The sequence below is a fragment of the Chelonoidis abingdonii genome, chromosome 1, assembly GCF_003597395.2.
Source record: "Chelonoidis abingdonii isolate Lonesome George chromosome 1, CheloAbing_2.0, whole genome shotgun sequence".
In the NCBI taxonomy this organism is placed as follows: Eukaryota; Metazoa; Chordata; order Testudines; family Testudinidae; genus Chelonoidis; species Chelonoidis abingdonii.
In genome coordinates, this window is record NC_133769.1 from 117,444,444 (window position 1) to 117,467,935 (window position 23,492).

A 23,492-nucleotide genomic window follows, 5' to 3' on the forward strand; every position below is an offset into this window, starting at 1 on the left:
CTCATGCGGGATTGTGTTGAGAATGCTTGTGAGATTTGTTTACGTGTTGGTCTCTGTCTGAGGGTTAAAGCACATGCGTTTGTACCTCAGGTGCTGCTGTAGAGCAATGGATCGTGTGATGTGCACCAGGAGGAAGCGTGGTGCATAAGGTAGGCATAGCGGTCGGCAGCGTTTCATATAGGGTGGTGTTAATGTGACATGCTTATTTGCACTGTGGTGTCTAGAAAGTGGATCCTCCCATGTAGATGTCCAGGCTAGAGGTTGAATGTGGGGTGGAAGTTTTTGAAATCATGTGGAATTTTTCTAGAGTCCCTTCCCGATGTTCCGAGATTGATGAAGAAGTTATAGATGTATGTAGGGTAGAGAAGTGGCTGTGAGTGGACCGAGAGCTGAGTAAGTGTTGTTCCAGGTCAGCCATAAAAATTGGATATTGTGGGGCATGCGGGTGCCCATAGCAGTGCCACTGATCTGGAGATAATTTGTCATCAACTTGAAATAGTTGTGTTGTGAGTAAAGGGCACAAGCAGCTCAAGCAGCCAGTTGTGCTGTGGCATCATCAGGGATTACTGTCTGAGAGCTTGTTATTCCATCTATGTGTGGATGTTAGTGTAGAGAGCCTCTACATCCATGGTGGCTAGGATGGTGTTTTCTGGAGGTGACCAATGCATTGTAGTTTCCTCAGGAAATCAGTGGTGTCACGGAGATAGCTGGAGTGCTCAGGACTAACAAAGCCTGTGAATGGCTTGCCAATTACAGAACCAGTTTCTCTCCCTTTGGTTTCACACCTCAACTGCTAGAACAGGGCCTCATCCTCCCTGATTGAACTAACCTCGTTATCTCTAGCTTGCTTGCTAGCATATAAATCATTAATGTAATAGAAGAATCAGGTAATAATATTGCAACCAGCAGAGCTAACTACGGAACAACCATTAGAGTAAAAAGGATGTACAGAAAAATAGTTTTTTTTGTTACCTCCGCTTAGGCCCCTGGAATTTCACTACCTGCTCTGACGAAGTGGTATTCAACTCCACGAAAAGCCTTCAATGCTCCAAAACGTCTGTTATTTATAGCCCACATATTCATTCTCTACTGCTTCTGGAATCTCTGTCATTGGAGGTTTTTAAGAACAGTTTAGACAAGCACCTGTCAGGAATGGTCTAGCTATTACTTAGTCCTGCTTTGAGTGCAGGGGACTGGACTAGATGACCTGTTGAGGTCCCTTCCAGTCCTACACTTCTATGATTCAATGAAAAGATTTCACTAGGAAGAGATGTCTTGTCCACTGACTCTGGAAGGTGGCTTCTGTACACCTTTATGCTAGTCCCACTGGTAGCAAAGTACTGGCAAATCTCAAGGGAGAAAGCAGTTCAGTTATCCTAACAACTGTATGCTAGCCCATCCAGGTATGGTTTTCAGCCCTGTTGTAAATGGCCAAAGCCAATCTTGTCAGGCTAAGAATCAGGGCTCAGTGTGACATTCTATACCTTGGGGGAGTGTACTATAACCCCCATCTTCCTAATTTTTGGTGATCTTACATATAAAGCATGCTTTATAAGGTATTAGGGGAAAGGTTATGATCTGCTGAAAGTCATTTCTCTATCCATATATGTGTATCATTAATGCATATGAAGTTATGAGAATTGTGTTGTATGGTGGTCACTAAAACATGCTGTAAGTTGTGGAATCAGCCAGATATTAGCTTCCCGGAAGCAGCAGCAAGGAAAGTAACCAGTGCCCAGGCGGGATATCAAACAACCCATCAACAGGCATTGTCCAGCAAGGGAGCTACAATGCAATGAGTCACCTGCATGAGGCCACACTAGGGGAATTGCTCAACCTTGTTTGGAGAGACTCAGCAATGCCCCTCAGACATGCCTGGACTTGTGCTCCCGAAGCACATGGACTGAGGGTATAAAACAGACAGAGTGGACACATACTGAGCCCTTCTGCCCCCACCTTCTCTGCAAGCAAGATACTGAGAAGAAGACAAGACTCCAACAGAGAAGATTGGCCCAGGTGTAAGGAACAAACCTGTATATTAAGGACTGCAATATCCAGTGGAGTGAGAAAAACTGCTTAGTCTAGATGTTGCCCAGCCTAATCGGGTTGAGAGTTTAGACTGCATGCTTATATTTTATTTTGGTAGCCACTCTGACTTTTTGCCTATCTCTTATTATCACTTAAAATCTATCTTTGTAGTTAATAAATCTGTTTGTTTGTTCTACCTGAAGCATGTCAGAGATTCCCCTTGGGATAACAAGCCTGGTGCTTATCAATTTCTTTGTTAAATTGATGAACTCTCATAAGCTTGTAGCATCCAGCGGATATAACTGGACGCTGCAAGACGGAGGTTCCTAGGATTGTATCTGGGACTGGAGATACTGGATGTTGCACAATCCAAGCAGCTTACATGCCAGAGGCTGTGCGTGAACAGCAGAGCAGGGTAAGTCTGGAGGATTGGAGTGACCTAGCAGATCACCGGTCCAGATAACATCAGGAGAGCATCACACTCAGATCACCTTCAGAACAAGAGAATCTTGTTCCATTCCATCTTGGAAACTCTCTCCTTGATACCTTGGTTCGTGCCTGCAGTGTGATGAAATCAGGCTCAAGTTAGACCCCTTTACTTGAACAACTCAGAAACTGCTGGAATACCTTATTCATCTGTCTGCATCCATCTTAAAAACTAACTCAATCCAGATACATTTGATAGCTATTTTTGTCTATCATAGCCTAAGGTAGACCACTGTCTTTATATCCCCTTAGTAGCAGGTTCACGTGGGGCTTTTAAAGCCCACCTTCCATTATAAAATTTCTTCTGTTGTGGGATATCAATGTGGTCCGTACATAGTGGATGAAAGCTCCTTTTGAACTCAAACCCAGAGGAAGTGAGTTGTCTTTCATAGAAGTAATTTTCCTGATGGCAGTGGCATCAGCTCACAGGGTAAGAGAACCTCTGGTGAGTGATTTGCCTTTGTGACAAAGTCAGGTGGGACAACTGGAAGAGAGTGGTGGAAGGCAGGTATATTAGCTCTAGAATGGTAAAGGCTCTTTCTCCTATAAACTGAGAAGAGTTATCTTGGGCCAATTAGGAACACCCTAATTCAATTAAGGCTTCCTGAGACCTTTAAAAACCGCTCCTCTGGTGAGAGAGGTGCAGAAAGCGGCAAGCTGTTCCAGGGAGAGAGGCTGCTCTCCTTCCTACAGGGGGGAAACAGCCAAAGCTGAGTGCCCGTTTAGAGGAAGGACTGACACCCCGGGGGCACCAATAGGACAATACCACCCCAGCAAGGGAGCAGGGAGGGTATCCCCCTTTGTTTTGTGTTTGTAAAATGGTTTATTTTTGTTTGCTAGAGGAGCACTCCTTGGGCCTGCCCTGAGGCCTACTTTGAAAATACTGATAAGAAAATACAGAAGGGGAAGACAGACACTGTCCAGAGTGGGGTTGATTTACCCTAGGCCCCACCACTCCCAGAGGGGGAAGCGCTAAGTCCAGAAAGATAGAGGATGTGTCTTGCCACACCTTATATAGATTTTTCAAAGGATGAAGTGGTGTTTGGACTCATATGATATTCTTCTCCAAGATAATGATGAAGTTCCATCTTAATGGGCCTATTGTTTTACCAACAGTTTTCTACACTCTGGCTTCACAAAGATGGACAACTTTCACTATAAGTTTGATGATAAAAGGTCCTTGGGGTTCTGTTTGGCACAGACTATAACCCATAGACAGTCCACTCAACTTTGCTTCTGTTGACACCAATTCATTGGACAGTCATATTACTAAGATGATAGTGTCTAAGTGGATGATCTGATTACATTTCACATTTCAATCTCACTGCCCTGAAACTAGCCCTTTCAATGCTCATTCAATTCAAGGCAAGGTTGTGCCACCACAGCTTTTTCAGAAATGTTTCCATCACATACATCTGCAAAATAGTTATACAGACTTCTGCCCATGCTTATTTACAAAGCATTATTGCATGTATTCAGTGTTGGAAGGGGAGGATCTTGTTCTAGACTCTTCATGCTCCAAAACTAGTTTCCAAGGTAGAGAAGGCCAAACATCTCCTACCCACAGAATAATTTGCTTTACTTTGCTACGTCCCCTATTTTCAGTTGGATTTTCTTTCAGCTGTGAGTTATTTCTATAGGTTGTACATTTTTTATGTTGAGTTTGCAAGGAATCTTAGTAATCTTGAGACATGAATTTGTGTATACATATGGATAAACCCTCTCTGTTCACACTGTTGGCATTGACCTTAACTATTGTTGCTCACTGGAGCTCTACTTCTATCTTTCTTTGAAGAGATTATTCTCCAGGAATGAGACTCCTGACACAAATAGCATGTTTAACAAAGAGGAAATGATTTAACTTGTAATTCTGCTTCTCTGAAGATATCACTGTGCAGAAGTCTCACTTGTCCATCCACCTCCCCTCACAGATTGGAGGTTACCTCTTTTGAGGTGTTTTTTATTTTCTATTGATGACCTTGAACTAGTTCATTCTTCCTGGAAGCTTCACCCCACACTCAGTTGGAGCATCTGACTGAAATGGCCAGAGGGCAGCATTTATACTCTAAGTGGTGGTGCAAGACAACCAGTAGGGATCCTGGCTCATGCATTCCCTCAATAATACTGCTTTCAAAAAAACCCTTTGCTAGGGGACTTCTGCTGGTCTTGCACTAAAGAGCCAGAATCCATGAATGGGAATCCTGCAAAGGTGTTGTTTCTTCAAAGGAGCAGAATTATGTAAGTCATTTTCCCTTTTGTTCTCTTTAAATTTCTCTTGCCCTCCCTCTCCCCCACCTCCATGCATATAAACACTTCTGGTAACTGTCACCAGGAAGACTTACTTTGGCATATGGGGGATAGGGGGGAGTGAAGCCATGCCACCAAAGTCAGTATCAATGCTATTCTATGAATTTGACATAGTAGGTGCTTTACTGTAGCATCTTGAGAGTCTAGTTGAGTTGCTAGAGTTTCACTGACCTGAGCAACATGAGACTTAAAGCAGCTCCTGAAGCCAAGTCTCTTACCTTGCAATTTAGCGCTGCTTCTAGGTGACTGTGCTGGTTCTTTCATCCCTGATTGACTACTGGACGTTTCCTAGACTTTTCCATTCCATTAGAGCTGCCAGGCTGTTATCCAGTTACTGGGGCCAAGTTAATCACATATCCAACATGTTTCTAAGTCATGCTGAGTTCGTTCTAAATTCCCTTCCTCCTTCCTTTCTCATTTGAGAGCAGTTATAGAGCCCAGAGTATTCCCCTCTGTCTTCTCCACCGCACTTACCCAGCTCATGTCATTTTGAGAGTCATGATCAGGTTGCTTTTGCATTTGTGATTTTTGGAATAAGCCCCTCTCAAAAGTATATTACATAATCATAAACCTTACAAAAATGTTGTAGTAATATTTGTTTAATAGTATTAGAAACAGGAAATTCAGTGTTAAAAATCCTAAGTTTTGAAAGTATAGAAACATAGTAACAGCCACCTCAAAGAACACTAACTTTTGCCTTCAGAGCAATGTACCGAGAAACATCAGAAATGCTGAGAGAACCTTATCCACCCATAACAAATGTTAGTCCTAACAACGAAACAAAAATGTGAATGTCTTACATTTAATCATATAGTGGTTGCCTTCTTTAGGACCATACTCAGGTCACAGATAAGAACATACTTTGCCAATTCCTGGTTAGATAATTCTCATTGAAAAGGCAGTCATTTTTCTTTCTTTATTAAGATTCCACTACTTCCACAAGTATCATTACACACAGAACTAGTTGGTGAGTCTACCTATAGAAACCTGCTAAACACATATCATGAAATAACAGCACTTACTTCAAAAGCACAATTTGGAGACTGTGCAATGAATGATGCAAGGGTTTGAGAATCTATTATTCCTTCTAGCCAAATTCTGGTTGCAATTATAATAGTGTGAATGCAGAGTAATTGAACTGGAAACGTACAGTGGTGTAACTGAGACAGTTTGGTCCTATTGCACAGCCTGGACAAGGCACGAATAAGACAGGAGATGTACTCTCTGAATAACGTAAGTATTTAATTTCCACAGAGAAAATAAAATTTTGGTTGACAGTGGCTGTACTGTGTGCAGCATTCCTGTTAATTTCTGTTTTAAGACGGTTTTTTCCCCATCCTTTCTATGCATTGTACGCTGAATAAGGAAGGTGTTCTGCAGAAGTAGTAGCATGGTATCATGTAATTTAAAGTCCACTCAAACGGAAAGAGTTAGGGTTATGCAAGCAATTGGAATTTTAGCTTTTTCTAACATTTGGGTACTTAACAATGCCTCTCTGATATTCTCAGTTGTTTTTTTTTAATGAAATATATAATAAAGAGAAGCATATTTTTGCTACACATATTCAACAAATAAAAACACTTCTGGGCTGGAAGCATTCACTGTGACAAATTTCAGAAAAAATGTAAATTACAATGGCCACCTTATAAATCTTTTAAGCAAAAGGATTAAAAATTGCTTTGTAACTTACTTTCTGTGCTTGATTCCATTCTTGCTGTCACAATCCATGCCTGCAGGAACCAAAACTACAGTAGAAGGCGGCGTGCTTCAGCTCCCAAGGTGGAGACTGTAGAAATTACAGAGACCTTATGGTTGGGGTCAGTGCACGACTCTTCTATTCTCACAGACTCTTACCTCCTTGCTCTGTGCCCCCTAATGACAGCTCTAAACATTCACAACTAATACCACAGTGGTTCCTATCTTAACAGGGACTCTTGTGGCTAGCAGAGGATGGGTTAACTGGCTCTCATATTGACTAAGAGCTTGTCTACATGAGAAAATTGACTGTAATAGCTGTTGTAGAATAAGCTGTTCCATGATAGCTTCCTGTGTGGACACTGTTCCAGAACAGTTTATTTAACACTTTTTTCCAGAATAATTACTGCACTCACAAATCACAGTACTTATTCTGGAATAAAGTGACTTTTATTCTGAAATAGTGTATCCTCACAAGGGGATACAGGGAGATATTGCCCAATAGTTATTCTAGTCTATTTCCCTGTAGAAAAGATAGGAGCATCACAATGCTAGTCGTCTAGGGTAAAAAGCATGAAGCAGGGTGTGGAAAGCTCAGGCTCCTCAGGGCTCTAACAAGCCTGTAGAGAAGTAACTAGAGAAAAATATCAGAATGTTACACTGCTGCTGGCTTCCTCTCTGAAGCTGATGTTCAAACCCAGATTGTGAAGGCTCTGAGTCAAGGACTTCATTTATGCAATTTCCTTATAATGCTAACTATGAAGGGGTCCTTAGGCACTACCAAAATACAAATAATAATAATGGTCTAAAGTGTGATTTATTGTTTTTCTTGCAGCTTCATGGTGAATTAGAAAAGGGTGAGAAGGACAGCGCTGAGCTGCAGGAGTTTGCCAATGCCATCCTACAGCAGATAGCAGATCACTGCCCTGACATTCTGGAGCAAGTCGTCAATGCACTTGAGGAGTCATCATGACCTCAGCTGCTAGCCCGAACAGAACAGCACACTCAGTGACCAAGCCCAGTCTGTCCAAGAGGCCATTAGAATGGAGAGAATTGTGAAAGAAGGACAAGGGAACAGGAAATTTTGGTGCACCTTTTACAAAGAAAGAAAGAAAAACTTTATAAAATTACATATTATCTTTGTTCTTCCAGTCTAGGATTACTGAATGTGTCTGCATTCATCCTCTCACTGCCTTTCTACTTTGGTATCCGCTTTCCAGCTAACTTTCTCTTGTTGGTATTGAGGCTTTTGGATACATCTAAGCAGAGACTTGCTGAATCCAGTCAGCACAGAAGAGGGCTTTTGGACATGAGTGGCTATGATTTTTTCTTGAGATAGTGAATGGGGGAGCACTTGTCTTTTGTTGCTGTTTTTTTCTCCATACAAACTGGAAGTCTGAATTTCTTAATACTAAAACTGAAAACACTGATCAAGACCCATAGCTGGTCAGCATCCACTAACTATCTCAGGATTTGCTGTCTGTCTCTAAATTAGTGATTTCTTATGGAAAGTCTTCTTATGTGGTCCTCCTGGTCACTTCCATGCAGTAACTGTGGGACAAGATAGGCATATGGGTGATTTCTGATTGGTGATTTCTGTTTATTTAGCCTCACTTTTGTTGTTCATTGGCTCTGAAGTACTGAGAATGGCTTGTTTCAGAAGAATGTTTTTTTTAGTTGGCTTTCTTGGTCTGTCCTAGTTATTTTGCATCATAGTGTACCTCATCTGTATCTTGTAAATTCTTGTTTACAGAGAGCTTCCTTCCTTCAAACAGGCTCTGAGCAGCAGGGAAGTTCCTGGACTTGACTTTTCTCTCTTACTATTGATAATTTTTCAGGCAGTGGCTTTTGTCAATTCCAGGAGAGGAGTCCTGCACATTGTCTACATGAGAAAGTTGCAACAGTTTGACTAAAAGTATGATTTTTTTTAAAACCAATTTAGGTAAACTGGTAGAACAGGCTGTGTGAACACTCTTACTTCAATTTAAATCAGGTTTATTTTGATTTATCTCAAGAATCACTTGACACTAAACTGAAATAAGCCATTTTAAAATCAAAACAGGAGTATCTACACCAGTGGTTCTCAAACTTCTGTACTGGTGACCCCTTTCACATAGCAAGCCTCTGAGTGTGACACTCTCCCCCTTATAAATTTTAAACACTTTTTAATATATTTAACAGCATTATAAATGCTGGAGGCAAAGTGGGGTTTGTGGTGGAGGCTGACAGCTCGTGACTCCGAGGGGTCCCAACCCCCAGTTTGAGAACCCCTGATATACACTGTGCTTTCCAGGGGTTTAAGTAATTTGGTTTAAAATCATACCTTTAGCTAAGCCAGTGCAATGTTTGTATGTAGATGAGGCCTTAGTCATAGGTCCGTCCACCTCTTACCTTACTAAATCCCCTGCTGCTAAGCGATGTGATCTCACATAGCTGATCTGTTTGTCATTCTATTAGCAAATCAGAATCTGCATCATGGCTAGGACTCTGAATGTTCTTTCATGCACTTTTCACTAATGTTGAAGACTTGGTTTTGTTGCAAGTCTTCAGTGAGCCCCTGTGAATATTCACAGGACAGAACTTTTTGGCATCACCCTACATGCCCCTTAAAGGAATTATCCCCTTTTGAATTTTTGGAGCTCTCCTATTCCAGGTTAAGAAAACAGAGTTTTGTTACATTAAAGAAGAGAGTGGAAAGATTTGAAAACCAATATCATAGTGGAGAGATTGCTGGCTCTTCAGCTGCTTTCCCAGCAGGTCTGCATCAGAACTCAACGTCTTGACTCCTGATTCCTCGGCTCTAGCTCTGACTGATCTTTCACAGTCTAGAAATATCTGATATTAAATGTCCGTAATCCAACCTTTAGGGCAGTCTCTCAGTAGACGCCTTTCACCATTTGGAGCCTGCGGTGTAATTTCCTGTCCCCCACATGAAATTCTGAGCCCACATCACAGAGCCCTTTCACTGCCCAAAATGCTGTAGTCCCAGTCAGCTAACCCATTTCCTTGTCTTTCAAGTCTGCAGAGCAGTTTCCTCCACCTTTTTTTCCATATTTGGGTTGACTAACCCCTCTGGATATGAAGATGATTGGCAAAGACTTAAGAGTCAACACTCACCCTGCGCTTATCTGAAAATAGCACTGAAAGTCAAGGCAAGAAAAGGCTTTTCACTGCCATTCCCATAAAATATAATGAATAGTTTTAAAGAAAACCATGTCTAAGCTCATTCTACCTTTCTCATTATGAAAGGACATAGTGGGTCATCTATTGCCAACAGCAAATCACCTAAAGGTATTCAATCTTCTTCTCTCATTGGTGTAAAAGGGAACATTTTAGGGGGAACTGGATCAGTAACAGTGTTCCCTCCTGAGTGTCCTAAGATGTTCACATTTATTTGTTTTGAGCCTTTGTTGCTTTGCAAATCAGGAAATACAGCTTTAGTTCTCAGTGCAGTGATAGGCAGTGTCTGATGCTTTTTCGTCACTGAACGGGAAAAGAGTGGGAACCTGTTTGCAAGGGTGAAACAGCATGTACCGGAAGGCATGTAGACAGTGACTGTACATACCACTGAGCCATGCCTCATACCAGAGCCGCTCCTTTGGCCTTATTATTTGAGTCAGCACATTTTGATTGAAACTGTTTTGAAATCTTTCCTCTTGCTTTCTCTTCGTCACCCATAATTACTCACTTTGGGAATTTAATGCTGCCTATAAAACCATCACAGCCATCATCGTAGCATCTTCCCACCACCACCACTTCCTGACTGTCCCATTAGCTTATATGGTCAAATCTCCAGCTGTCCTTGTTCCCTGCTGTAAAATAATCCTCTTTCTGTCAGAAGCTGTGGAATTTTCCTTATCGATGGTTCAAATGACTCCTACTCGTAAACCTCTTACTGAGATGCTCCTTGATAGTGTTTCTGTGTATGGGAGGGGAGTGAATAGTGGTCATTTGTGGCTATTACTTCAGTTCCCTTTTTTATTGCACTGCCCATACATCACAAGAAACCCCCGATTTTCAGTGCTGGGACTTCTAGGGTCTTTAACTCAGCTGCCACAATGTGGCTGCATTTCTGTACAACTGGAACTGCCTCAACAAAGGCATGTCAATCTCATGACAGTGGATGCAAGGCTTGTGCAGTGAAAGCCATGTAAATCCTACTGTTTGCACTCCACGCTGCTCCCAGCATGTTCTTTGGAGGGATTTGTCAAGCAGGGATAATTCTCACACTGGCCATTGGGTTTTTATCTTCAAGCAACACATCTTCTGTTTTTGTCCATCTGAAATATTGTGCCTTGCTGCATTTCCTTCCATTACCTACTATTGTCTTGTTGGGCTCCTAGCCCTGCCACTGTGAACCTTGATCTAAGCCCTCAGTAAAGTGAGTGAGCCAGATCTTATCTGGGAACAGACTTGATCTGACTTGATCCCTAGTGAACTGTTACAGATAATCTCTTTTATCCTGCTTAGATAGAGATCATATCATGCTGAATAGCCCTGGGAGCTGCTTGATTCAGGGAGAGATGGCTGGCCATTAATTCTGAACATGATCCGTCTCAACATTTTTTCTTTTATGGAGTGCCGTGCCATTACCCTTAGGGTAACTCATAGATTTAGGTGACATAGGATCAATCATGAGATGGCATATCATGCACATGGGAGGGACGGTGTCCCCGCATGCACATGTGCAGTCACCCAGTTGCCCAACCTATCACAGCTCTTTTAAACTTGTATTTCCCCATCTCAACTTCCAGGGAGACCAAGCCAATTACCCAGGAAATACAGTTCTACAATGCAATAGTATTCCTGGCAAATTCATGTGCCCTGTCTACCCCAGAGTCCAGTTTCCAAGGACAACCTTACAAAAAGAATCTCCAGAATCTCGCTTATTCTTGTCACGTTAATGGAGTCCGCTTGCTATAAAATTATGATGGAGTTTTATTCGATTTAATTATTTTTTTCTTTCAAGCTATTAAAGTGCTTATTTGCAGGGAAGCTGAGAGGTTTAAGAACTGGAGAAACTCTCAATAATAGAGTAAATGGGATATGTTATCAGGGTTTGAGTGTAGATATGAGTGGAGCTCTTCAAACCCCACCTAGTCATGAGCATCAAGAATCTAAGATCATTTCCTTTGCACCAAATATGGTTTAAAAACACTAATGAAATGGACACTGCAACATTAGAACTGCAAAACCAGTGACACTGTTTGTGATTGGAGGAAGAATTGATGAGCTACATGCCAGGTTAAACTCTAGACTTGTGGTATTGTCTCTTATGTGGACTACATTTGGCTAGATCTCCCCCTAAGAAATGCCATACCCTTTTTAAAAAATCCAAACTTCAGCCAATCCCTGGGGGTGGAGGATGAAGGTTGTGAGATATAAGAATCTATATGTGCCATTTCCAGGTGTACTTCTGGATTAATATCTCCTCTAGCAATTTTTTGATACTTTATGTCTCCTATTATTTTGTACCAGGGAAGAACGGAGACCTCTCTTCAGAGGAGTGCTAATGTCATAGACCTCCCCTGCCTCACACACCCTGTTTTCTAAACCCAGTGGTATCTGTTTTTCCTCACCCTTATAGCTCCCACCCATAGCTGCTGCTAATGTTTGTGTTAGGAAATTCTCGTATCTGATAAAGGGTAAATAGAGCAGTCCCCACACATCCCATTGTCAATCACTGCCATGAAGGTTTCCTTACAGAGGGTGGTGTGATAAAGAATCCTCTGTTGATTCCAATATAAAGCAAAAGTTCTATTACATCATCAGTGTACATACTCCACAAGGACTTCATTGAACTAAAAAGGAGAGTAGTACAATCAAGATATCTGGGATTAAAAGAAGCCCCTACTCAACTGAGCATCTGCACTGACCCAGACAGCGGAAACAGAAGGCTCTGGATAAATAACACTGCCCAGTGAAGCTAGTGGGGTGGGAGGATCAGGCAAAGAGCAATTTTTGGACTGTGCTGAACTGACAAGATAAACTCTTTGCCAATCACATGGTCATGGCAGAGAATGAGTGTCAGGTTTTTAAAACAAAATAATGTTTTTAATGGGGGGGGTTTCCATGTAAGAGGAGGAAACCCTATGCTACAACAGATCCTTCTGAACAAAATGGCTGAGTGCAATTTTTTAAAAAAAAGAAAAAAGGAAAACTTTCAAAACTTTTTAGTGTCAAATGCATAAACACAAGAATCCTGACTTTTTCCAGTGTGTGTGGCGAGTGCTGTAATCCTATCGGTATTTTCCCTGACTTTTTCAGGGTATTTTTTCCTGTTTTGTTTTCTGCTTGTCAATATTGTCTGTGTGGTCCTTTCGCTCGGACAGTTACCAACAGTGTGTGTCTGTTGTCAGATTTTTTTAAAAAGCGATAGTAGTAGAACTGAAAAAGATGTGTGTTTAAAAATATAATAATAAATGTAAATAAAAGGAATTCAAGTTATGACACAGCAAAGCTCTGACTCCTCCTCCTGGGTTTGTAAGGAAAAGGATTTGTGAGCTCATTATAATCAATTGCCTTTAACAGGCTAGTAACATCAAAACTAGTTTGGCCTTTTAGGAAATAACCCCATACTGTATGTTCCCTCCCCCTATTTTACACTGTACATACTAACCACAGAGTATAGAAATGGGAAGGGGAAATAGTCTTTACTAGTAAGGTTATCAGCCTAGCATGTCCTATAGGTTATCACTCCTTGATCTAAATGGATTGGATGCTTTGGGGCAAATTTTCAGACATTGGCACTTGAACTGCACCTATAAATTATGTGGGTATGTGCAAATGCATGTTGGCTTCTACAGTTACCAGTTCACATAGTGCAATGCTTACGTTGCAGGTGCCTGTTTTTAAAACTGTATCCAGCATCTTTTGTGCAGCATTAAAGGGCTTCCAGCCCTTTTCTGCTCCAGTTGTTTCAAAGACTGGACTATATAAAAATATTTTGTCAACTTAAAACTGCATATTGGTAAACAGACTCATTTCTGTACTCATGTTGTTAGTGACACCTTAAGTTATTTTAAATGAATGTATTTTTTACAATTCTATTTTTCACTATGCTGTTTGTTTACTTTTTGCACTTTTTCTAGTTTGGACATTGCAAACTAAGGCAATCAGTTTCACTTTTTTGAATAGCCATTTTCACTTTCATGTCCTGCACTGTTTGGGTTTATTTGTTCAAAACCAACTGTTTCAGTTAAAAATAAAAATCAGGGAACCATTTCTGTTAATAGGCTTTAGTCTTGGACTTTGTAAAAGCTTGGCTCTATAAATCTGAATTCGAGCCAAACATGAATTGGACACTGACCCTTTGCTCGACTTTTCCCCATTCACCCAGCTCTCAATGGTTCCGATCAGGTCTCAGTCTTAGTGAAGTGTATGTAATAACACTTCTGCTTTTATCTAGTAAGCTCAGTATTTGTGAAGAGCATTAACTTCCATTTGGCCTGTACCTGTGACAGACTTGCAGAATTTAAGTTTTGAGTTCAGTAATTGTCTCTCTTAACATTTATTGATGTATTTGTTACCGTAGTTCCTGGGGCTGCTATACTGATAAAGTGCATATAGTTTTCTGAAGGAGGATAACTCAGATGGGACCACAGCCAGGGGAACCATTTCTGTGCTGATCCAACATGCTGCTCCAAGTCCACTAAAACAGTATTGCTGTTTCTCTCTGTTTCACTAACTGATGGATAGTACATCAGATTCTGATTTACCAAATTGTTCCTGGGGTAGCCCAGTGGATTTTCATAAGAAATAAAATTTGTGGGACACCCGCTCTATAGCCAGGGATCCCTTATTTGCTTTGGAAGAGACATGTTGCACTTTAGTGGAGGAGGAGATTGGCTTTGGATATAGAGTCTGGCATACTTGAGTTCCTTTTGGAAAAGCAGCAGCAGGAGACATTGATGTTTGTGATGCAAGTGTGCACGCTGCCTTCAACTTGTATGTGTTTTATTGCTGGAGTCATGTTACTGACAGGATAATGAAATTGCAAAGAAAATGTGTTATATTCAACTTTGCCTTGATAATTATAAACACTTTTTGTTCATTTTTTCTTCTTTTTTATTCACAAACTAAATTCATCAAGAAATTATAAAATTATTTAAAAACTCTGTTCTGTCTTTCTTTCAGTCCCATTGGGTCTTGTGTAATGTTTTCTCCCCACAGATTTTGTATTCGGGAGGGTTCTTGTTTCCTACTGGGGATGCAGAATGTACCCAGAATGAGCTATTCTATTTCTATCGCTCCCATCTTTCCCACTTGATATTTTCCAAAGTAAGTTAACTTAAAGAATTGCTCCAGGGAGGGCCTGAATCCCAAGCAAACACCTTACATGGAGACAATTTCAGAACCATCTCCTTTGTGGTCACATATCGGGAAGCAGATCTAGTGCAAAACTAACAAGTCATCATCCCATAGAATAAAATGCCCACAAGCACATCCCATGTGCTAACTAAATTAAAGCTCTATCACCCAGGCATCAGATACCCAACAACATGAGGAGAATGGTGCTAGGTCCCACAAAGTGATCTATGCCAGGCCTCGCAGAATGGAAAAAGTGGGTTCTACCGAGTGTTCTATTTCCAGCAGCATGTTGTGGGCACAAGCAATTTCTGCCTGTGATTGTTTCATCACTGCCTTCAGAAATCCTCATTTTTCTGGAGTTTATAACCTTTCTAAAGGGAATTAGCCATAGCTGCAACACTGGGTCCCAAGTCTCCACAGGGATGAACAATATCCCTTTTAAATGCCCCCCAACAGATCATTCCTACGTATACTCTCACTTTGACGAGGATGCTCCTTACCAAAGTCACTTCTAATGAATTTTTACTTCTAATGAATTTTTCTTTGGAAGAATGTTGCTTTCTCCTTCTATCCATCTACACAGCAGATTTTTCCACTCGAGTTTTTTGCTGGTTCTATGCCTGCTGCTTTCTGTTGATTTGTCATCTCCTCAAGAGACCCATACGACCTTGAATTATTGTTTCTATGATGGAGACTTTCACTTGTGACAGGAGAAAGCATCCTGTCTCTGCGTCCATGGCAGTTCCACTTCCTTTACCATTTGGATTTCAATCACTGTCCTGCGTCTGACGAAGTGGGTATTCACCCACGAAAGCTCACGCTCCAAAACACCTGTTAATCTATAAGGTGCCACAGGATTCTCTCCTGCAATCACTTGGTTGTCAGTCAAACACAACACAGACAGTGTGGAAAAAGAATACAGAGATTAAGAGTTTCAAGTACTCTTTGTAATGAACAGTCCAACGCCCTTTTGATTCTAAGACCTCGTCTACACTGCCGGAGTAAGTTGACCTAAGTTACACTACGCCAGCTACATGAATAACATAGCTGAAGTTGATGTAACTTGGGTCAATTACTGCAGTGTCTACACAGCACTGTGTCGAAAGGAGACGCTCTCCTGTCAACTAACCTTATTCCTCTCGTTCCAGTGGAGTACCGGAATTGACCGGAGAGCACTCTGCAGTTGATTTAGATCTTCACTTTTAGACCTGCTAAATCGACCCCCGCTGCATCAATCACAGCAGCATTAATCCCCAGTCAGTGTAAACATGGCCTAAACCTGTTTTGGCTCACTTTAGTGTCTTGGGTTAAAAAGAGAAACTCACAACTCCAGTCAGGCAACGTTGTGCTCATGTAGGAGTCTGGATTAGCTGAATGAAATCACATGCATGTAAATTTAACCAATCTGTAAAATGGGATATCTGTAAGCTTGAAAAATAATGCAAGTGCTATTTCTGAATATGTCCTTTCAAACACTAGGACAAGTGAAAGTCACTGTGAGAGGATATCTTCAAGCAGACAAGAGCCATTAATTGCCAGAGTACAATTGTGCTAATGCACACTCACTCTAGTTGGTATGTTGAACTGCTGTATCCCTGCAGTCTGATTTATGTTTTGGATGACCCATCATAACACATTGTTCATGCTGGTTATTGGGTTACATTTTATGTGTTGTGGAGTAAACCAGTACAAGGCATCCTGAATAAGCTTTTGTGTTGACTGCTGTTATTGTGATAAAAAAACAAGCAAGACTTAAATGAAAGGCGAGAGACTTTAGAATGCCCAACCCAGTGATCAAACAAGCTTAAACTTTCTTACTCTTTCTTACACTATATTTCAAACATAGGTTACAGTAGCGGCCCCTCTCCACATGTACTGGCCACCCACATTCCCCTCACACCTACACTTCTTATCTGTATGCAACACACACTTCTATTGACTCTCGTGCTCTGCTGCATACAATGGAAACCTACCACCCGCAGCTTTTGATACAAGCACTTTCTGTCCTGTCAAACAATGGAAACGGGGCAGTTCCCACCCATACACAAAGTACGCAGCTGCGTACAGCACCAGGAACTTTGGGGCATCAAACTTCCTGGTGCCCTAAGTAGCTGCGTGCTGCTCCAGCCCCTGCTCCACCTCTTCCCCATGGCCCCTGCCCCAGCCCTGCCCCCACTCTCCAGAAGACTGCAACAGGGTCAGGTTTGTACTCACCAGCGGGGGGGGGGCTGAGGGGATGAGGAATTGTAATGACTCGGCCCCAGCCCACTCCACTCCAACAGCTTGTGCTGGGGGCAGTTTCCCCCCATCCCCCAAGCCTGCTCCTGCCCCCCCTCCCCACAGAGGCCTGGGACCAGCCCTCGCTCCCAGCAGCCTGGGTCCCATACACACACACCCCGCAGCGGGGTTGCGTACATAGGGCACCAAAATGGTTAGGGACTGCCCTGAATGGCAGTAATGCAAATTACATAAAGGTCGATTGATATAGTCCATCCTATACAAAGTGTCAACAGTTGCCGTATTTTAGGGCCCTGTATAAGTGTGTGTGTATAAAGTCCCAGTGCTAGGCAGAATCATGTTTAAATATGGTTCTTCCCTGCAAGGTGCTACTAGTTTTTCAATACCATTTTCCTGGTCAGTGTAATCCAGGTCTCCCCAGGTTACAGTGTTTAAAATCATGTATCCTAGAATAGAACATGGCTTGTAAAATGGTAGGTCTGGGTTAAACCAGTCACAGAAATAGTGTTGAACTCTTTAGCTTCTTACTGGAAAAGAGACATATTTAATAAAAATAGTTTAGGTTACCAATTTCCCTTTATAGTAGATAAGCCTAAAGGTCTTGTACAGGTAGGTCCTAATTTAAGGACCTTCTTTCAGTATACCAAACACCTATTGTAACTGATGGACTGTGAAGCTCTAGGGTGCAGCAACAGATATTGGGGGGTTACTTTAGATATGGATGATTGTAAATAAATTATCAGTATCTAATGTTTAACCATCATAAATATTAAAGCTGCTTTAAATTAGTCATTAATTAGGGAAACTATTTAGGATCAGAACCTACAACCACTTTATATAAAACTATCATTTAACAGACATTCTGCAAGTGTAGTGTCTACAGAACCAGCCCCCGAGAAAGTATAAGACAGACATTCGATTGCTTTAGAAAAGGGCAAGTTGCTGCTCTGACCCAAAAACCTCTCCAGAAAAGATCTTCCAATTTGAACAAATCTTTCATTTTCTGTAACAGTGTGTTATTTTAGGGAGACACAAGTTTGGGGATTTACATGAACCAACTTAAATGCTATTATACAACACATACAGACTGTTTTTAACTTTATGAGTAAGCTATTTTCTTGTAGTGCCATGTACTGGGAAAAAAAGATAGATTTTTTTCAGTATATCATATCAACACACACAAGCGCACCGGCTTCCTCCTTGCTCAGAGGATGCTCAACCCCCACTCTGCTCCCCCCCTCCACCCTACCTCTTCTCTTCCTACCTAGTTCTGCCCTCTCCCTACTCCTTCCCCACCCAGCACCTCCTGCATGCCATGGAACAGCTGATCGCAGCGGGCGGGAGGCACTGGGAACAAGGGAGAGGATTTGATCAGCAGGGCCGCCAGTGGGTGGGAGTCGCTGGGGAGTGGGAGTTGGCTGCTGGTGTAATTTTTTTTCGTAGGTCCTCCAGCGCTGAAGGACCCATGGAGTCAATGCCTGTGTATACATACACACACACACACACACTTTTATGTGTAGCCAATTTTTTTATATAGTACATAATTACATTTTAAAAGCTACATTAAAATAATGTTAAGATTGCAGAGTCAAACACTCCAAAGTTAGAAATGCCAGAATTTAGGTTATTTGTCCACCCTTAATTTCCCCCTACCCTTGTGTACATACAGGATGATAACAGGCTTTAATTACAGTCTAACATTCTATTTTTTTTCCCCACAGGACTCCTGTCTCATTCAGTGCACAGGATGTATATGTTTTGTTCTCCCAAAAGTTAGTCATTACACCCACAAACATTAATTTTTTCACATAAGGAATTACACATATCTGCATCCGTGGATATAAACTTGTATCGCAGGGCTCTACCCATATACTGTCTTCAAGTAGTATTCAGCCTCAATCAAATCTCTGCCCATACCTGTCTCTAAAATGAGCCAGATCTGACTACTTAGGAAGGCTCAGACTTCAATCTCCAAACCTGCCCTGGAGCTGGGGTTTTGGTCTAGCCCATTATAAAAATTTAATTCAGCTCCAGAACCAAGTTTGGTTCAAATCCCTCTATCCTTTTAGTCATTCTTCCTTTAATGTGTCTATAAAACTCATTTGGTTCCAAAGACTGTGCTGCAGGACTCCCATGCAATCATTTTGCAGACTCTGTAATTTAAAGCCTTTCACATATCCTAATCCTGAGCCCCACCAAGCCTGCAGTTGTTGTTTTTTTTGTTTAACATGCTCAGCTACTTCCCTTGACAGAGTTATCTGGCCCTTCTATACAGAACACTTGAGCAGGATGGCTAAAGCAAGAAAACACCTCTGACTGAATAAGTGCCCTGGAGTATGCCTCTCCTTCCATCTCCACTCCTGCGCTGAACGCAGACCTCCCTGAAGATTACGGTTGCTAGTGCGGAGCCCCGTACATACTGACACTGCCCAGTGCACTGAGTACTTTGAACTTTAATTACACTGAGTTACACCTAATGGCTTTGATAATTGAAATCTTCATGTAGTGAATAAGACTCCTGTCTCCTCAAGCAGTTAAACATTAACCTTGGTGGTGCAGCAAATGCAGGGTCCAACATAGATTGTCTGAGAGCTGTCACGAAGCCACTTTAAAAGAAAAAAAAACACACAGGAAGAGCGAATCTGGTACTAATACAAAAGAACTAATGCATCTCCTCCATTGGTCCTGCTTTGAGCTGGGGGTTGGACTAGATGACCTCCTGAGGTCCCTTCCAACCCTGACATTCTATGATTCTATGATTGCTCCTTATTGACTAGAAAATTAGCACTCTCCTTCAGCCAGAACCTTTTCAGGGAGCATATTAATCCTCCCATGCATACATACTATGGATATGTATGCGGCATCCAAAGTGCTACGTAAGGATGTAGAGGACTTGTGATGCATATGATTAAGGACTGTATGCCACAGAGATAGAAGTTATTCATGCAGGCTTAACTTTGGCATATCATGCGTTCGAAATATCACCATGCAATTTGATTCACGTAGTTTTTATATGGTCTAGTATTTTCATAGTGTTGGTTATTTTTATTTAATCATTAAAATATAAGAAAACAAACTACAGAATTATTTTGGAAATCTTGAACCACTGCCACTTTTGAAATTAGGGCTACTTAATGCTGATACCCTTATTGCTGTAGATTAGTGTATTTTGGCTTTAGTTTTATTTACTCTATCCTAGCTGTGGAGATAACCATGTACAACTATTTACTCAGGAAGCCAGGGTGCAGCAGCAGCCAGGGGAAGCTTGAGAAGCTTGGAAACTCTCCAGGGCTATGGTGTTACCAGAGCCAAAGTAAAGGTGCGGTACTCAGCTCAGCCCTTTATACATCTCTTACAGTGGATGAGGATCAAACATGCACATAAAAAAAAATGGTAAGTTACCTGATCCAAACAGCGTCCCGCCTAAGTATTATATGCTCTTGCCTGATAGGTATCAAACCTCCTTTTAGATACTTTCAGGTGAAGCCAAATAGAGAAAAATGTATTGTGTCTGGAAAAAAATCTTGCTCTATCTGTTAGTCTTAAAAAATGTTGTTTTGTGTTTGTCATGGATAAAGGCCAGTATTGTCTTTAATCAATATTGATTGTAAAATTCTGGCCAAAGATTGGGCTCTAGGATTGGATTTCTCTTTATCCTACTGACTTGTAGCAATTTGTTTTATTAAAGCTTAATACTCAGTGGATGATGTGAGTGGATTACTGGTTATCCTTTTGAAGTACAAAAATCTGACATCCCGGTTGCTTTTTCACTTGATGTGATGCGGAAAAGGGGTTCAACAATATTGAATGGCCTTTTCTGTTCCATGATCTGCCTGCTTTTGGCTCTCGGGGGGAATTTATTTCTTGGGTGAAGCTCTTAAACATCAATCTATTTGAATCTGTCTTAATCAACAGTATGTGTTCATGCCCCTTTCAGTTTTAGAAAAGGTACTTGGACAGGATGGCCTCTCTTCTCACTTCTTAGCTGTAGCACTTTTAGCAATTATGATATAAAATTAAGTAAACAGCAAAAGTGTTAATGGGATTGTGCAGAATCTTTGGCTTGGTGCACATGATGTTTTGCTTACTTTGTCTAACGTATGTCTAGTCCCTATCTGTTAAAGAGTCTCTGGCTTCTGGGGATTTAATTTAGGATAAACTGGAAGTCAGGCTGTTATCTGGATTCTGTACAAAAAAGTTGATTCCCACAATGGAAAATTGTATGGCAAATGTGATAAATAATACCTGCTGATCTATAACATATTGTTGTGGAGAACTTCTTTCCACTGATCAACAAGATTCAAATGGCTATCAACAAATGGAAACTACAATAACTTTCTCTGTGGAGATGAATTTATCCCATTAAAAGGAATTCTCTGTCCATGGTCATCTGCTGTAGTTACTACTACTTAATTACTATGGCCAAGTTTTCAAAAACAAGAGTCTAATGTTAGTCTCTTAAGTACTAAGCACCCAGCAGTTCCCATTGCTTAGCCTTACATTAGACAAGCAGCATGATTTTTTAAATTTTTTTTTTTAAAAACAGCCTCTATTTTTCCACTCATAATTATTTGTGGGTGTAAATGAGGATGTGTCTATCTGTCTTGTGAGCACAATGACACACCTACATACTCTAATAATTACACATAAAGCAATGTTCAGGTATGGAATGGGCTTCTCGACTACAGAGCCTGCTGGATCCCCACCTGGTTACATTGTATAAGCATTTTGCCAGATGATAGATGTCAGAGGTGTAATGCACATAATGCAACATTAGTCTGCACAACCTGAGACAGCCTGGTGGTAATCCTAGCTAGGGATGTTGTCTCAAGGAGGATATTTAATGGACTACATTTACCCTTACCTTTTGGGGGACCTAATTCAGTACAGTCACAAATGGAGAAAGAGCTGATTCTTGAGAACATTGGCAATACAAATACTTATCTTCATGAAATGGAGGAGTAGATTAATGCACTACTTGATATGGGCAAAGCAAAGGTTTCCTCTATGCTAAGTGACAAAATGGAGGACTACCACCTCATTTGAAAATTAGTCTTAAATCCATATAGCAAATAAGAAGTCATCTGAGGTAACTGTGACCTCATCTTCTCTTTGTCTGTGTTTGCATGCAACAAACTAGTGACGGGTTGGAGATGAACGCACCAAGTTTCCTCATTTTTTGTTTTGTTGTTACTATCCCTTATTCAATACTAAAATATTTCTTATACTCATCATGTTACAGCTTTAAGCACAATAGCTGGGCATGTTCAAGCATGATATTAATAGATCTTCAATTTTGTCATGGCAGAACGTATTATAGAGTGTTGTTCAGTTAGCATATAACTGATTGTTTGGGTATTATTGCAATTACTATAAACAATTCAATAAAATGTTAATGAATATAAAAAAACTCCAACTCTGACTTTACTGCCATAATTTTGGATCTCCTTAACCACTGCCCACATCCATGACAGTGCTTCCATGGTTAGTTATTGTGTTTCTAATAGGAAAAGACCAAGAGAGACTTAAAGAAAAAAAGGGACATACCAAATAAACATAATAAGAAATCAAGAGCGAGATCCTCAGCCAATGTAAATGGGTGCAGCTGCAGCTCCACTGTCTTCAGAGGAGCTATGTTCATGTACATCAGCTGAGGTTCTGCCCCTAAAAATACAATGGTGTTGCGACATGCTCTACAGTATTAACTGCCAGTTTTAATGGACTAGGACCCCACTGTGCTAGGTGGCGAACAAACATAAACCAAAAAAACCAGTCCCTGCTCCAAAGTGCACACAATTGAAGGATACTATAAGAGAAAACAGATAGATAAAGACAGGCCAACAGGAGAATTAAAAGAAAGTGAGACAATATTGCAGTATTGCCAACCTCAACAGATCAAAAAACCTGACCCAGACCCCCAAAAATCATGATTGTGACTCATACAGAGCAGGGATGGACAGAGGGAGCGCAAAAATCAAAAGACAGACCAAAAACACAATATAATTTTAAAAATGAAATCTCCTGATTTTTGTGGGGGAGAAGACTCAGTGTTGCCTACTCTCCCATATGTATTAGGTAAAGGGATTTGGGGACTCCATTGCAGGAGCTCTCACCTCCCGTATCTGCCTGTCCCAGGCCCAGCAATTAATTCTGCCCCTGCAACCTCCCAATCAATCCTGTCCACCAGTTCTCATAGGCCACATAACCAAGGGCCCCACCCAGGCCGTGTCTCAACCACTTTTAAGTAGCTACATGGAAAAACGTGTTGCTACCTGACCGGTTTTTGACCAGCCTGGTAGATATTTCTACTCGTTTGGTGGCTGCCAGTCAAGAGCTGTCATTTGCTGGGTTTTTGCTGTGCGCATGTGTGCCCGCACACACAGCAGTCTCGTAACTAGTGGCCACAGCACTCCATTGGCTAGGAGTGC

The 23,492-nt window shown here is 41.3% G+C and overlaps 1 protein-coding gene across 2 annotated transcripts in view; it reads left to right on the forward strand.

The window, feature by feature from the left end:
* ERC1 (ELKS/RAB6-interacting/CAST family member 1) overlaps positions 1-14,633 on the forward strand; it is a 633,604-nt gene extending 618,971 nt beyond the window's left edge. For both annotated transcript variants that reach the window (XM_032796761.2, XM_032796763.2), the window contains one exon: positions 7,352-14,633. In XM_032796761.2, coding sequence (XP_032652652.1) covers positions 7,352-7,489 — 138 coding nt within the window. In that variant the 3' untranslated portion in view covers positions 7,490-14,633. The remainder of the gene's footprint in view (positions 1-7,351) is intronic.
* The last annotated feature ends 8,859 nt before the right edge of the window (positions 14,634-23,492 follow it).